The 14,776-nt window shown below is 48.3% G+C and overlaps 1 protein-coding gene across 10 annotated transcripts in view; it reads right to left on the bottom strand.

Annotated features, from left to right (window-relative positions):
* COL6A3 (collagen type VI alpha 3 chain) overlaps positions 1-14,776 on the bottom strand; it is a 65,726-nt gene that overhangs the window by 17,614 nt on the left and 33,336 nt on the right. For all 10 annotated transcript variants that reach the window (XM_054208153.1, XM_054208154.1, XM_054208156.1 and 7 more), the window contains 24 exons: positions 12,907-13,253; positions 12,433-12,511; positions 11,956-12,101; positions 10,460-10,552; positions 9,992-10,045; positions 8,887-8,958; positions 7,884-7,910; positions 7,727-7,771; positions 7,568-7,621; positions 7,331-7,393; positions 6,865-6,930; positions 6,120-6,173; positions 5,894-5,929; positions 5,319-5,381; positions 4,947-5,009; positions 4,139-4,201; positions 3,396-3,458; positions 2,586-2,636; positions 2,021-2,056; positions 1,852-1,914; positions 1,637-1,699; positions 938-970; positions 784-832; positions 20-513 (listed from right to left, as the gene is read on the bottom strand). In XM_054208153.1, coding sequence (XP_054064128.1) covers positions 20-513; positions 784-832; positions 938-970; positions 1,637-1,699; positions 1,852-1,914; positions 2,021-2,056; positions 2,586-2,636; positions 3,396-3,458; positions 4,139-4,201; positions 4,947-5,009; positions 5,319-5,381; positions 5,894-5,929; positions 6,120-6,173; positions 6,865-6,930; positions 7,331-7,393; positions 7,568-7,621; positions 7,727-7,771; positions 7,884-7,910; positions 8,887-8,958; positions 9,992-10,045; positions 10,460-10,552; positions 11,956-12,101; positions 12,433-12,511; positions 12,907-13,253 — 2,177 coding nt within the window. The remainder of the gene's footprint in view (positions 1-19; positions 514-783; positions 833-937; positions 971-1,636; positions 1,700-1,851; positions 1,915-2,020; positions 2,057-2,585; positions 2,637-3,395; positions 3,459-4,138; positions 4,202-4,946; positions 5,010-5,318; positions 5,382-5,893; positions 5,930-6,119; positions 6,174-6,864; positions 6,931-7,330; positions 7,394-7,567; positions 7,622-7,726; positions 7,772-7,883; positions 7,911-8,886; positions 8,959-9,991; positions 10,046-10,459; positions 10,553-11,955; positions 12,102-12,432; positions 12,512-12,906; positions 13,254-14,776) is intronic.

The raw sequence follows: 14,776 nt of genomic DNA, 5'->3' as shown, positions 1-14,776 counted from the left end.
AAGGGTGAATGACCCAAACCTCCAGAGCTCTGGTGAGAACCGCATCCTGCCTGCTGGTGAGGAACACAGGCATGACCCCGGCATCGTAGAGTTTCAGCACAGCGTCGTTGAGCTGTGGGGAGGCTCTCGTGTCCCCATTGCTGAAAAAGACAGCCACCTTCCTCATAAGGAAGCCACTTCTGGCACGCTTAAAGGTATTCCTGGCCACAAAGGACATGGCGGTCTCCAGGCTGCGTGGCTTCGTAGTCAGGGTTGCCTGGAAGTTTTGGATCTGCTGGAGGAGGCTTGATTTCTTCCTGGCATCAGCAAAGCGGATCTCTGTGGTGACCTCATTGTTGTAGGTGACCAGAGCCACCCGGGCACCCCGAGGACAGTTGCTCTCAGCGATGGTTAAGTTGTTGACCACTCTGAGCACGGTTTGCTTCATCCTGTTGAAAACTTCCCTCACGACACCTGAGGAGGTGTCGATAGCAAAGGCCAGCTCAGTTGGGAAGACTGGGCACTCCTTGGGACCTGCCAGAAACATGCGTTGGGAACAAATAGTGCCCCAAATAGTTGCCAGGGTGCAAGGACCATGTCCTCAGCGGGGGTAAACCATTCATACCACGTACGCGGGGAGAGAAACAATTCTGGCATATGGTCACACTGGGATTTAAAGGACTGAAGGTGACTTACCATAGCAGCAAGCTGTGGAAAAGATGGGGGAAAAAAAGCAGTTTGGTCAGTGCCGTTCATGTAACATGACAGGCATACAAGGGTAGTGGCAGGGAATTAGCAAAGCACTGATGTACTCACGGCATTTGTCTTTGATGTTCCGCACAAGTGCACATTGCTTTAGAAAATAAAATGAAAGAGAGAGAGAAAGGGAAAAAAAAGATACGTGACACAGCCAGCAAAAGAGTATTTCAAACCAAGAGAGAAATGATGCCACACTTACATCTCTGGATTCTCCTTTATCGCCTTTAAGTCCCTGTTTAAAAAAATAAAGTAAAATTGATGAGTGTGTTGTTTATTTTCAGGGTGCCCCATGAACCTAGTTGGAATAATTATTTAACCATGGGTCATACAGAAGCTAATGGAAAACCTGCCTGTTTTCAGTTGCATTTCCAACAACAGGGGGAAGTGTTTCCCCCTGTGAGGGGTGAACCTAGCTGAGACCAAACCCAAAAGGGACATTTACGATGCTCTAGGTTCATGTGCAAAGCAAGCCAAGTCACCTTGGCCTTCCTAGGGTGCTCTGTGCCAGTCAGATTTGGTCATGGACCACATCCTGTGTGGGGTGATAAATGATAAAGAGCTGAGAACTTCCTAGAAGGAGCTTTACGTGGCATGCTGCCATGGGGACATCCTAGTGTCTGATAAGAACCCGTCTCTTGACATTTTCCTTCTGCTGTGCGTTGCGGTTTGAGCATGGGTGAATATTTATCAATGATAAACAGATAGTTAGAAATTTACAGAGACGCACCCAAGGCAAATAAAGAGGAATTTGCCCAACTTGAAATTAGCAGGAGATGGAGGTGGGCATATTTTTCAACCCCTGGCCCCAGTAGGGACCACCTCATTTCTCAGAAAGGCAATCAGGAGTCTCTCTGGGGAGGAAGGCAGAGGTTCCATCAGCAATGCAATAAACACTTACAGATGGCCCGGGATATCCAACCTCTCCTTTCTGACCAGGGGTCCCAGGATCTCCTGCATTTCCCTAGAAAGAGAGAGAGAGCAAAAAATATCCTCTCCATGAACCTCTGCAAGAGGACTCCCAGGAGCATGGGTCAACACTTAGGGGTGAAAAGATGTACACATCTTTCAGGCCATTCATGCAGAGGGGAAAAATTGTGTCATGGTCCAACTTACTCTGCGGCCTCTGTTTCCTTTAGGGCCAGGGCCTCCAGCACCACCACGGTCACCAGGTCCACCCTAGTTGGGGAAAAACACAAACGCGAGCTCTAAATTCTGCACAGAACCACGGGTAATGGCTACATTGCTTGGAAAATGAATGCATGGGTCATGGGCTGCACCATACCTTAGGCCCTGGGTAGCCTATGAAGCCACGTTCTCCCTGAAACAACATAAGGGTTTACATGAATATTGGGTTTTAGAAAATTATCCTGATTCTTCAGGCAGATCTGTAACAACTGAAGGAATTACATGGAGGAAAAAGAAAGTGAGACTGCAAATCCATTTTGCAATTTTGTTCCTCATACGATTAGCGAAAAGCTAACAGCTACTCTTTTTAAGGTCTGATTGCTCCTCTAAGGCTAAGTCCAACTGTAGAGAACTATCAGAGATGCTGGCATATTGTTTTCAAAGTCCGACAGGCATTCATGGGGCTTTCTGGCTAAAAGGTACAAAAGGATTATGCCTCCTCCTTGAAGAAGCTGATTTACATAGGCAAAACCAAGACAAAGACAGAGGGGAAACGTTTGAAGAGTCTTGCCTGATCTTCTCACCAGGGTGCACGCAGGGCTGCTTTTTGTCCCTGTATGCATCTGACTTCACCCAGGCTCTGTCCTTACCCATCTGCACTGGCTACTTCCTTATCCTTGGTAGCTCCTGTGGGTAGATGGGCACGCTGAGCACACACCTACCTTTCTGCCTTTAGGGCCTGGGCCACCAATTCCATCTCGTCCATCATCACCCTAAAATCAGAAAGCCAAAGTCATTAATATGCCATCATATGTGACTAGCTTAAACCTCACAGATCCAGCAGTATCAATAAAAAGAGCCCACTGATGCCACAGGTCTTTCAGAAGTCCTTCTTTAGGTGAAATTATTGCAAGAAAAAAAAAAAAGTACAAAAAGGTGGTGCCAAAACTACAAATCTGAATTAAAACCTGCTTAGTATACACATATAATGTGTAAGACCCAGGTGGAAGCCAGAAATTGGAAGCAGGTTAGCAGGTCAGTCAATGCTAGGGGTGTACTTATAGCTATGTCTGACCCCAGCTTGTCCTCCCTTGCTTTGCACAAACCATTTTTTCCTCAGTTGGCTCCTCAATATACAGAGAAATGAGAATCAGGCCCCACAAAAGGGCTCACTTAGTCCATACATCCTTTTTATAGGTTACTTTAGACTAGCACACGGGGTCAGCTGAGGGCATCTACCCATGCCTCATACAATGAGCCAGGACAAGACCAAGCAACTCTGGACAGCCTCGGCCTTGCAGACTGATCTCCGAGATGTTAAAACTCGTTTTTGAAGTGAATATAATTCACCTCCTCAAAGGGACTACCATGCTCACGCCAGCTGAAGACATAAGGCTGATTTTCCTCTCTCATATTGTACTATGGAGGATGCAAAGACCAGAGGGGAGCTAAACTCTCCGCTGTGGCTCTTTTGCCACAGGAGAGGCTTCAGCCCAGCATCCTTAAAGGTGTGAATGCATGGCCACACTTACCATCTCTCCTCGTGGGCCCTGTTGTCCATTTGGCCCTTTGGGTCCAGGGTTTCCAGGCTCACCCTAAAAACAAAAGCATCTGTTAAAGCCTGCACTGAAACTCCAGGCAACTCTCAGCCTTTCCCACCCCATCAGCTCTGGTTTCTTTACATAGACCAGCCTGCAGTGGTCCTTGCAGTAGAAAGTCATGGCTGGACCTACGTGGCCAGCAATGCTACAAAATGCTTGCCCTTTAGTGGCACCATTAGTGAATTCAGGAAAGCTGAGCAATGGGACATGGGAGACCAGCCAGCTCCCACCACAGGATGGTGTTTGCTTTTTATAAACACTGCAAAAATAAAAGCTCTCAAGCTCTGGGCATTTGGCCAGCGCAAAGGGACAGTGGAGCAGCAGCCATAGACATGAACCAGCGTGTGTGAATCTGGAGAGAAAAAACCGTACGGCAGGTCTGGAGAGAGCCAGCATGACCACCTTCCCATGTGGGCACCAGCTGAGAATCTACCCTAGAAAATTACTCGGGAATCTCAGTTACTCAATTATTTTTGCCTCTGTTCAATGAAACAGGAGCCTAATGAAACATGAAGAGCACAGATCTTGCTCCACTCCACGCTGTGCCATCCAGTGAAGACAAGCTAATTCCACTCCAAGATGTTAATCTCCAGTATTTTTTTAAGCTGACTCTTATCCAGAAGCTTTTCATTGTTATTTTAGTTGCTGATGCCCCAATGTTCGTGAAGACACACCTTTCGTCCCAGGGGACCGATCCTTCCCTGCTCTCCTGGGGTTCCTGGTGGTCCACTACCAGCCTGGAACAGAAACAAGGAGAGGCACATTGGCAACGTGTCAATAAAACTGGGTGCCAGAAACTGAGGGATTGGTTGACCGTAGAAATTATGTATTAACAAGTAGGGCTGGTGCCTCCCAAAGCACCTTAGGAAATTCAGAAGTCTAAGTCACAGTTGGGAAGAGATGAAGAACCGGGTCAGTTGAATGCAAATATCAGCAGCAACCTATATTATTCCCAGGGCAACCACCTGAGAAAGGCGTAAACAGGAGGGAGAAAGTCCTGCTCAAGATGGGGAAATGCAAGATGCGTCTGGCTTTATGGCCACGAGTCTTGCTCGGGTGGGAAGCAGGAGAGAGAAATAAATGCATGGGGGGCCCCCAGCAAGCATGTGAGATGGCCACGCTCTGGCCTCAGAGGCTGAAACACCACAGAGGATGCTCTGCCAGTCACTCAGGGATGTTCTTTAATTAAGATTGCAAACCGTAATGAGCCATATGCTGAAGTCCTGATCCCTTTGTGGTTGCCTCTAACTCTTTCTCTTTTGTAACTCCTGATCAAGAAATCTTTAGCATAAGTTGAGGAGGTCTGTACTCAAAGAGCGTGAGGAGGACTGTACTCAAAGAGTGTGTTATAAGAGAATGAAACAGAGTTAGGGCCCTAAAGAGGGAAACGGAAAGACACATCGGCCGCATCTTATTAGCTGAGCGAGATGTTTGTGCCGAGCAGGGTTGGGTCAATGGCTGAGAAGTAGCAGAAGGGTTTACCCTGGGTCCAGGAATGCCCTGCTCTCCTCTTATGCCTGGCGTGCCAAGCTGGCCGGGTGGACCCTGTGCAGGGAGAAAAGAGAGACCGTGTCAAAGCACTTGAGCAAAACCACACCAGAGCTACATGAGATTGCAAGGGGAAGCAAATGCTGCAGCACCCGAAAGATGGTTTTCAAGCACGTCACAGCTCGGGAGGTATGAATGGAATGGGAAGCTTGATGTCCCAGGGAAGGACAGCCAGGCCATAGACCACCCAAAAATAGCCAAATCCCAACAGTCCTCGCTGCTGAGACTCTTTGAGGGAGCAGCTGTGATGAAATAACACAACAGCATCATGACATAATACATACGCTTTGCCATAAACTCACTGACCTGTGGCCCTCTCATGCCTTGTTCTCCAGCCGGCCCTGCTTGACCAAGTGAGCCTTTAGTACCCTTGAAGTGCAAAACAGGACAACACAGGTTAGCATGGGGGGACGTGGTCAACACTGTGGGGAGGGAGAGGGCATTTGCAGCAGCATAAAGAGCAGGGAAGAACAGTTATTTTAGGGAAGAATAGTTGTTTGGGGTTGTTTTTGCAGAATATGGTTATAGCAGAGAATGAGCACAGAACTGGCAGGTTATTTTGCCTCCTGCAATCAGCAGACATCAATCTCCTCCATGCTTTGGCCCCATTATGCTGCTCCAGCAGCCTATGGAGGAAAAGTATCTGAGTAGGGAACACTGCAGAGGATGGCCAGGCATGTGGTTGCCTGGTTTTGCACCGAGTCCACGAAGGAGCAAACAGGGAGATGAGCCAGAGGGGAAGGAGGGAAATTTGAAGGAGAGAAGAGGCAGAGAGGAAGAAGCAAAGCATGTCTCTTCTCTTGGCACATCCCTCAGGGTCCTGTGGCGGCCTGGCCAGTGGCATGGCAGGGGCCCCAGGTGTTGTCCCCATCACCATTTACCTTAACGCCTATTGGTCCCCTTCGTCCTGTCATACCCTGCGAATGAAGAAACGAGACTTGTTAGGCAAATATGCAAGCACTTGTGTTCTCTACTGCTTTCAGATCTGTGTGTCACCACTTCTCTTAGCTTTTTAAGGTTGAACCCCTGGCTCTTGTAAAAGCAAAATACTCGGGAAGGCAGGAGGGTAAACAGTTACTCTTGCTGGCTGTGGGTCTGGCAGCTCACCTTCCTCCCAACTCCACCTTCTTGGCCATCCAACCCTGCTGGTCCTGGCTCTCCCTAAGGGAAAAGCAAAACTCAAGTAAGAGCCCTGAGACAATCAGGGGCCAGGAAAATAGGTTGATTTCTCAAAAAATGGGTCCTTTCACACTCTCACCCAAGCTACTTGATATTTCCACATCAGTGGAAATCCTTCAAACTCATGGAGACTTGCCATCAAATTTCCAAGCTAGCGCAAGCCGACATTCCCATTCTTTGGGAAATGCCTTCTGACATTTTAAGATGCATTTTTATCCTGAGCTAATATGAAAACAAATGTGGTTTTTTTAATTTTCCAAGGAGCACATGAGGTTTTCTTTTCAAAGGTTTGAGGTGAATCAGGACATTCAGATTTGGTATCATCTAAACCGTTGTCTGCTTTTGACTATGAGCCTCAAGAACATAGGAAGTTAATTTCCAAGTACAAAGTTGTTTTCACTGACAATCTCCCAAAAAGGCATTGTAAAATAAAATAATAATTAAAAAAAAAAGCGCACTCTTTTTACACAAAACATCTTCTAAACTGACTTCTTCCCAGACAAAGTTTTGGTTGCAAAGCAGTAACATTTTCCAGTGGAAAAATATTCCATCTGATAAGTCACAATGAGTTTAAGAACTTGCACCTTTTTGGCAACATCCTCTTCTCTTACTTTCTCTGTCCCATCCTATTGTAAAAACCAAAAAATAACAAAAGACAACAAAGAAACTTTACCATTGGCCCAATTTCACCCTTTTGGCCTCTGGGTCCCCGTTGAGTATTATCAGCTCCTGAATCTCCCTGAAAGCAATAGAGCAATGAGAAACATCTGCGTAAGTGGGACACAGAAGTCAGACATCGTGAACTGCTCTGCTATAGCTCAGAACCAACATTCCTTTTTTTTTCTTTTTTTCTTTTTTCACCGAATTAGGTGAAGCTTTATTTCAGACAGACACAGCTTTTCAACTGAGAAATAATAATATTGAGGAGGAGGAAGAAGGGGAATTTTAATATAATGAATTGTGATTGAGAGGTTGGTCTCAAGAGACATGCGTCACCCACATGTCTTCTTCGAGTCCCCGGACCTGCCACTGCCAAGCGGCATTTATAAGCCTAAGTGCCAAAGGGGGTCTTGCTGAAGACTCCCAGGACTGGTGGAAAGTGGGTGGAAAAATCAAGAAGATGCCTTAGTGATATTTACCGGATCTCCGCGGAGCCCACGGTCACCTCGTTCTCCTCGTTCACCTTTAACTCCCTTATCACCCTGTGGGAAGAGACGGAGAGTTAGCAAGAGCAGCCCGGAAAGCATCTCTGCTGCTGCGCACCTCTGCCCGGGTCCTCGGCCCCGAGGGGAGCGTGATGGCGTTCCGCTCCCTCCTGGCTCAAAGCCACCTTTTCAGCATCATTTAGCCCCACCGTAAACATGATAAAAACCTACCCTCCTGCCAGAGTATCCCTTCTCTCCAGAGGATCCAGGCAAACCTTTGTCTCCCTAAAAAAGAAAAATATTTTATGATGTTTGACACTTTCAAGGTGCTTCTTAGATGCTTAACCAAAGGATCTCTTTATAACGAGAAAAATTATTAAAATGACTGACCTCTTCTCCATCAATGCCATCCAGACCCATTTCTCCCAGTTCACCCTGCAGAAGAAAGGCAAGGGACAAATGCTCACTGAGGGCAAAGGGAATTGGGGAGGGGGATACTGATGCGTCTATAAGCTCACCACCATGGCATGAGGAAATAGCTCCATACCTTCTCTCCTGGGAATCCCCGAGAACCCTAAAGAGATCAGAAAAGGGAGTTACTCCGCTTCTGCCCAGTCTGTCACCTTGGGAGGTGGTGGGGAGGGGGTGCTGTGCTTGGTGGCAGACCCAGAGCCAGGACCAGGGCAGGACAGCCAGGGCTTGCTGCACCAGGGTTTAACTGTCCCTTATTTCTTTTACACTAATCTTCTTCTTCAGTTGCCTCCTCAACACTTGTACCAAGATAAAACATGTGCATTATGGGGTTTAGCCAGCTGATCCAATAAAACAGCTTAATACTCAGCCACAACTCCTTCTCCACTGGCTCTCCTTTCTCCCTGCACCCATTTTTATATGAGTCCAGATCCAGTCTCAGTGACTTTGTCCAAGGCTGGACAGCTTTTTAAAGAGGCTCAGTATCTCAGCTGCAACAAATGGGCTTGGTTCAGGCACTCCTCTGCTCCCTGCCAGAGGATCCTGTGGTCAGAGCAAATGGTAGGAAACATCCCCTTAATATCGCTGAATATTTCCCATAAATATATTATATGTTTCACCACCTTTTCTGGCTTGTGACACAGCTGCTGTCCTGAACCGTTTGCCCAAGGTTCCCCTTTAAAGCAGCAACCATGGCTCACTTCTCTCCCTTCTCCCCAAGAGCGGATTTCCATCCACGTGCCGTCCCAGCCCCGGGCCAAGACACGCACACGCCGCTTCTTGGTGTTCAGAACAAATCCATCTCTTCTCACATCTTTCGCCTAGAGCCAAACTGCAGAAAATAAATCAGCCTTGTCTGCAGATTGAGCCTGGGTTGTTGGGCTGCCCTTTTGCTCTTCATAGCAACGCTAAAGCCATGACGCTTGCTGAAAGCCTTGGTGCTTAGCCAGGTGGACACCACCACTCGAGTGGACTTGGCAGCTGTCACATGACATCCTAAAGCAGCAGGAGTGGCCCTTGGTGGACTCCCACCAGCTGGACTTCTGGGTCTGCGCCATGCAGGCTCCTTCCGCACGTACCTTGGTTCCTCTGTGCCCAGGACATCCCTGGAAACCTTGCGTCCCATTCATACCTGGTGGTCCACGCTCACCCTGTTGCATGGAGAGGAAAATGCAATCGTCAAGGTTTGCCTGCTGAGAGTGTTTCAGCTAACGACATGCATCAGCAAGCACAGGAGGAGGCTTGGAAGCACAGGAGCAAATGGAGCATCAGGTTTTGAAAGGTTAACTCCTGGCCACCCCACCATCACTTGCCCACAACCTTCTTCACATAGAAAGCAACTGCAAGTCTTCATCACAGAGAGAGAAACATCCTTCCCAACCTCTCAGCTAGGAAAGAGCTTTATAAAACTTCTCCTTCGAAGGTAAAATGACAGGATGAAACCCTCAGAGCTCACATAGATGTCTAACCCCATTCTGACCTTAAAGCCCCAGGAAAACATTTCATCGCACGTGATATCTGACAGCAGAATTTGGTCCCTGACTGTGCTACTGGAAAAGAGATGAGCACCGCCAGCCCCTTGGCCTTGATTTCACCTCCTGGGCGTGATGCGTGGGGAGTTGTTTACTCCAGGGGTGACATGGGATTCGTGAAGTCAGAGTTTGGATGGAACAGTGCTAGTAAGAAGTCATGGGACTCATGTTGTCTGTCCCTGTGATGGATAGAAACACCCCTTCTTGGTCCCATTATTGGCCTAACTCACATCTTTCAGCTGCGTTTGGTATGGATAACTTTGGGATAGGCTGCAGCTTTGCTGAAGCTGGGGATTTTGTTGTGTTCACAATCACTCTGCCCCACTCACAGGTGTTTGGGACCAGCTGCAAACATTCCCACCTGCCCTGGAGGAGCAGCACAGAGCTGGGTCACATCAAATAATGGGAGTTATTCCCCCTGTCCTGCCTTCTCCAGCTCTCAAGGAGCTCCTTACTGACCTTCTGCCAGGAGCAGCTGGCACCAGCAACTCAGGCCATCAGGTGGGGGAAACACAAAGTTCTGCTTGCTCTCTTGTCTAATCCATGCCCACATTCCCAGCAGAAAATATTTAGTGAAAAAGCCTCCAAATGCTCCACTATGGCGAGTTCCCTAATTTGAGCAGCACCACGCAGAACGAGGGCAATCACTCACCGGTCCTCCTTCATCACCGGGATAGCCTCCATAGCCAAGATCACCTGTGGCACCCTAAAAAACAAGAGAGAGGATTCTGCATTTCTTTCATAGTTCTGTGATCTCCCTCTAAATTGATAGTCAAGATTTCCCTAAATTAGCACAAAGCAGCTGCTTGGTCATGTGTGTAGACAAGTTAATGAGAGAAACCCTTTGACATCCCTAAATTGTTTCACGAGACACTTCACCCACTCCTTCCAGTCACTCATACCTGCCCTCTTGGTTGTTTTACAACACAGAGGCTGTGAGGAAAGGGAAGAAGAGCCGCTCTCAACCGCTGTGCACAGCCCAGGGCCAGTTTTAAAATGGCAGGTAAGTGGAGATGACCTCCCCGTTAGCATCACCTTTCTGCACGTCACCTACCCATCACCATTGTGGTGGACACCGACCTTGCACAGGGACCCTTCATCCCCAGATGAAGTGATCTACCTTTGGTCCTATGGGGCCAGGCACACCTCTGTCTCCTCTCTGCCCTGAGCACTTGCATGGGACCTTGCAGCATGTCCTCTCTGCGATGTTGTCCTGCAGCAAAAGGCACATGAAACAACAGGAAGGTGTTAGAAACCTGGCAGAGCCCCAGCGCCGTAGCTCCTGCAAACCCTCAAGTCCGTGCAATTGCTCCAAATGCCAAGCATAACGTTGGTCCGGCAGCATTTTGGGGCCTCTCTGCCTTGAAACACCCACAACTGCAAGGAGGAAGAGGTGCGTGTTGGCAGACTGGTTAGGTTGCATGGTTAGAAAGCGGCAGTCAACATTATCTTTTGGATATCAGAGGCAAGGGTTTAAAAGGGAACCGTGTGGGGCAGAATTTGTAGAGAGCATTTAGTAGAAGATCAGTCCCCAGAGAGGTGCTTGTCACTGAAGAGAGCAATCTCATCTCCAAAGAAACAAACCCAGGCCATGGAAGAGGCCACAAGAAAGTCATTGCAGTGAGTAGCTCACGAGGAACCCGCAGGCTGAGGACAATTTGCGAGCACACAGCGAAAGAGGAAAAAAGCAAAAAAAAAAAAAAAAACCGATAGATATGGATTCAGAGAAATCACAGCTTGGTTTTGCATCATCCAATAGAAAGAAAAAAAAAAATCACTTTCTTTGCCAAGTACATTTCTGGCTGCAAACGTTTCCTGCCAACTTTGCACATTTACATTTTGAAAGGATTTTCCTAGGCAACTGAATTACTTGGGAATGGGCTGAAGACTCGCTCTATCCCAAAAACCAAGGTTCACTCCCAAGGGGCTGCACTTGGATTTGTGGAGAAGGGCCCAGCGAGGTTACCACAGCGATCAGTGGTTAAGCCCAATCTTATTAAATCGCCTGGAAAAGGAGCTTAATGACACTGGTAGCAGATGTGAAGTTGGGAGGAACTGGACATACCGAGGTTGATAGCAAATGAACTCAATGAACTCAAGAGGGACCACATACATGGGAGGGAAGTAAATCTAGGAAGAAGAAGGGATAACTCCTTCATCTGTTAAAAGCATGTCTGGAATACAGGCAGTGCATCAACTTGAGGAAAAAAACCTAGAAAGCAGTGCTTCTGCAAGAGATTTAGCACTGAAAGGCATGACACTGCATTAGCCGTAAGGTTAAAAAAAGCCAACAGTATAAATATCGGTGGAGGGCGGACATTTTGGCATGGCAGCTTTCGATGGCATCTTATCCCATCCCATTCAACCTGATCCCATGCGCTGTAGCCTTGGCCGGAGTAGGGCTTCTCCAGGAATGGTACGAGACCAGGCAGCACCATGATCTGCTCTTAACTTTGTTTGCAGTGGCATCTGTAAAAAGAGCTGACGTGAAGTAGGGAGGGGAGAGGACCAGAGCCAAGAGGGTGTAATTCAGCCACAGTTCAGCCCCGGAGGAGTTCCAGCCGTCAGTTTTCCTCCTGCATTACGAGACAGCGCTGCCTGTGCCAAGTTACTTACGAGCTGCTCTGCCAGCTCGAAATCCAAGTCCAGCAGATTAACTCTGAGCGGTCTGTTGTAGGTGAACCCACGGCCAAACTCCAGCTGCATCACTCTGTCAAAATTGCTCACTCGGTCCAGCCCGACGAAGATGAGAGCGTTGACACCTGAGAGGAGGGGAAGCAGAAGGGTCAAGGTGCTCTGCAGAGCCTGCAACACCCTCCCCAGCAAGGATGGGTCATCATCTGCCTCTTTGATCACAAACGGAGCTTATTCAATCGAGAACAAGCATCTTCGAGCACATTCAGTGCAAGTTACCCACACACTTAGCTGCCAGCAGGTAGCTAACCATCACAGGAAGGCAACGAAGAACAGCAAGTGCATGTAGAGATCGTAGAAATCATTACTATCAAAAGGTGGTGGATTCGCGAGAAACAGTAGTAAAATGGGCCACGTGTTAACATGGAGTATAATCACTGCCTCAAGCAAAAAAGTTACCTTCTGTACGCAAAGTAGACGAAACAGCCTCCAGCTGATCTATCGAGTCATCCGCACCATCAGTAAAATGGATTATGACCTGGGAGAGAAACAAATTTATGTCAGGACCCAGCATATTTCAGATGTGAAACGCCATGAATGTGCAACCTGCAGGGCCTTCTTCCAAGGGACGTCTCATCTGAGAGGAGACGGGGGAATTGCTACGCCCTTTTCAGGCCACGAAACTTTGTATTTCTGTGCCAGCTTATGGCACATCATACCGTGCAGGTGTTTTTTCCTAAAGCACAAATAGGGAAAATTTGGAAAGCAATAGTTTGCAGCCAAGCAGTACTCATGGGTACTGGCTGCAATAAATTTCCATATTTAATGAATAAATTTATTTATTATGGATTCACAGTTGTTCTGCCAACTAAAATACATCAGAAGTCAGCTTTCCTGGCCAACGCCATCCCAGTGGCCTTGGGTTTGACTTACCTTGGTGCTGCCGGAGGGCGCAGATCTGAATTTGTTCAGATAGGACCTCAGCGTATCTGCCGTGAGAAAATAGGGCCCGCGGGTCCGCATGCCTTGAAACCTCTCAAAGAGCTCAGGCTGGTACTCGGAGAAGTCCAGTCCCTCCACGGGTCCCTCCTGAGCCTGGGCCATGATGGCTACCCTGACGTTGGGCGCCTGGTTGCCGGTGCAGCTGATCTTCTGCATCTGTGTTATTCTTTTCAGCACGGACTCGAAACGGGACTCCAGAGCTTTCTGGGAATTAAATATCGTTTGGCCGGGCTCGGCATCCGTGACGTCGAAGCCAAGTATCACATCTAAGTCGCAATCTGAAAGGGAAATGCAGGGAGGGGAGGGCATCACCATTGAGCAATACAACCGCTGCGTTTCAAGTAATGACTCTCCCAGTTATTCTATTAGTCGTTAGAGAAGACACCGCATCAAGAACTGCCACCATTTGATATACAAGTGCCTCAGGCTTCCTTTCATCATAGCACTGATAACCCGAGAAAATCTACATTTTATGTATTTTAGTTTTATTTGTTTTTCCTGTGCAACTGGGGCTTAGCGTCATGATGAGCCTGCTAAACCAAATCTAAGGGGATTCTGCATTCCCATCACAAAGACTGCTGCTTTCTCTCCTCCGCATGGAAACCTGTCGGTACTTGCACAGTGTTCGTGCCCCTTCTGCCTGTGCTTCAAGCAACCAGCCCGCAGCCAGGTGGTTGCACAGGGATCCGGTCCCTGAACGGTTTATATCCTTGATTTATATGGGATAACTGGGAATTCGGGAAGAAAGAGGCATTGAAGTTGCTCAGCCCAAGCTCATAAGGCGGTGCACGGTCTGCCTTTCTGTGGGAATATTTATCACGGGCTTGGAGCCACCCTGCAGGCCTGAGCTGCCCCTTGGGCTGGAGCACGGGGAAATCAGCCCACCAGCCACCTTTGGCCTGGATCTCCTGCGCCTACACGGGCTTTCAGGCATGGAGGTGTTTGAAATGTCTTTGACGTTAATCACACAGGTGCTGCACTTGGGAAGCACCCCTGGTTACCACCAGGAGCAGTTTGCTTTTCCCCATGCTCAGTTTTTCATCCCAGCTGGAGCTGCTGCTCAGCTCAGGGCTCCTGTGGCTCTCCTTCAGCTCCTCCAGACGTTCGGGAGACGCCTTTGCTCAAAAGCCAGAGGGCTGAGCCGCGGTCGGTTGTGCTGGGAGCAGGATTTGCCGTACCGTAGTAAGTTAAACCATCTGCAGGGACTCTGGTCCAACAGCAATACCATCTCACTTACTCACCCCAACTCCCCTCGCTTGGCTTCTGAAGTAGCCAAATCATACGATTCCTTCTTAAGGCAATTTTACCTTAAAATACAAGCACTAATGCCCTAGCTTTTTCTCGTATACCTGTCACGAGATCGAGAGGGCACCCTGGATGATCTGACAAGAGAAATTCTGGTTTCTATCACGTCCTGCATGCCAGGGACTGAACGGCCAATGAGTCCAATTAGCTTGTTATAAATGCAGCAGGCAAAACAAGGACCGTGACTTTTCACTTCTGCACTAAACAAGTTGGTCTGCCAACATGCACCATGTGGCATCCTGTGCCTACACATCTGGAGAGGAAGGTAGTGAGACTTAGGCCAAAGGCAGCTAATTAAAGGATCCCCTCCAATGCGGTAGTTTCGGAGTCAGTTATTTAGTGCCTGCCTGCCATATCTGAAATTCTTCCACCACAATGGCACCTCTGCGGCGATGGTACACCAGTCGTTCACGTGTTGAAGCATGCCAACAGACATCTCTCGTACCAAAGGCTCGCAGCCTACCACCACGCTTATGCAGGAGGTCTGAGCCCATGG

Source organism: Rissa tridactyla, chromosome 7 (genome assembly GCF_028500815.1).
Source record: "Rissa tridactyla isolate bRisTri1 chromosome 7, bRisTri1.patW.cur.20221130, whole genome shotgun sequence".
NCBI lineage: Eukaryota > Metazoa > Chordata > Aves > Charadriiformes > Laridae > Rissa > Rissa tridactyla.
This window is presented reverse-complemented; position numbering and strand designations above follow the sequence as displayed.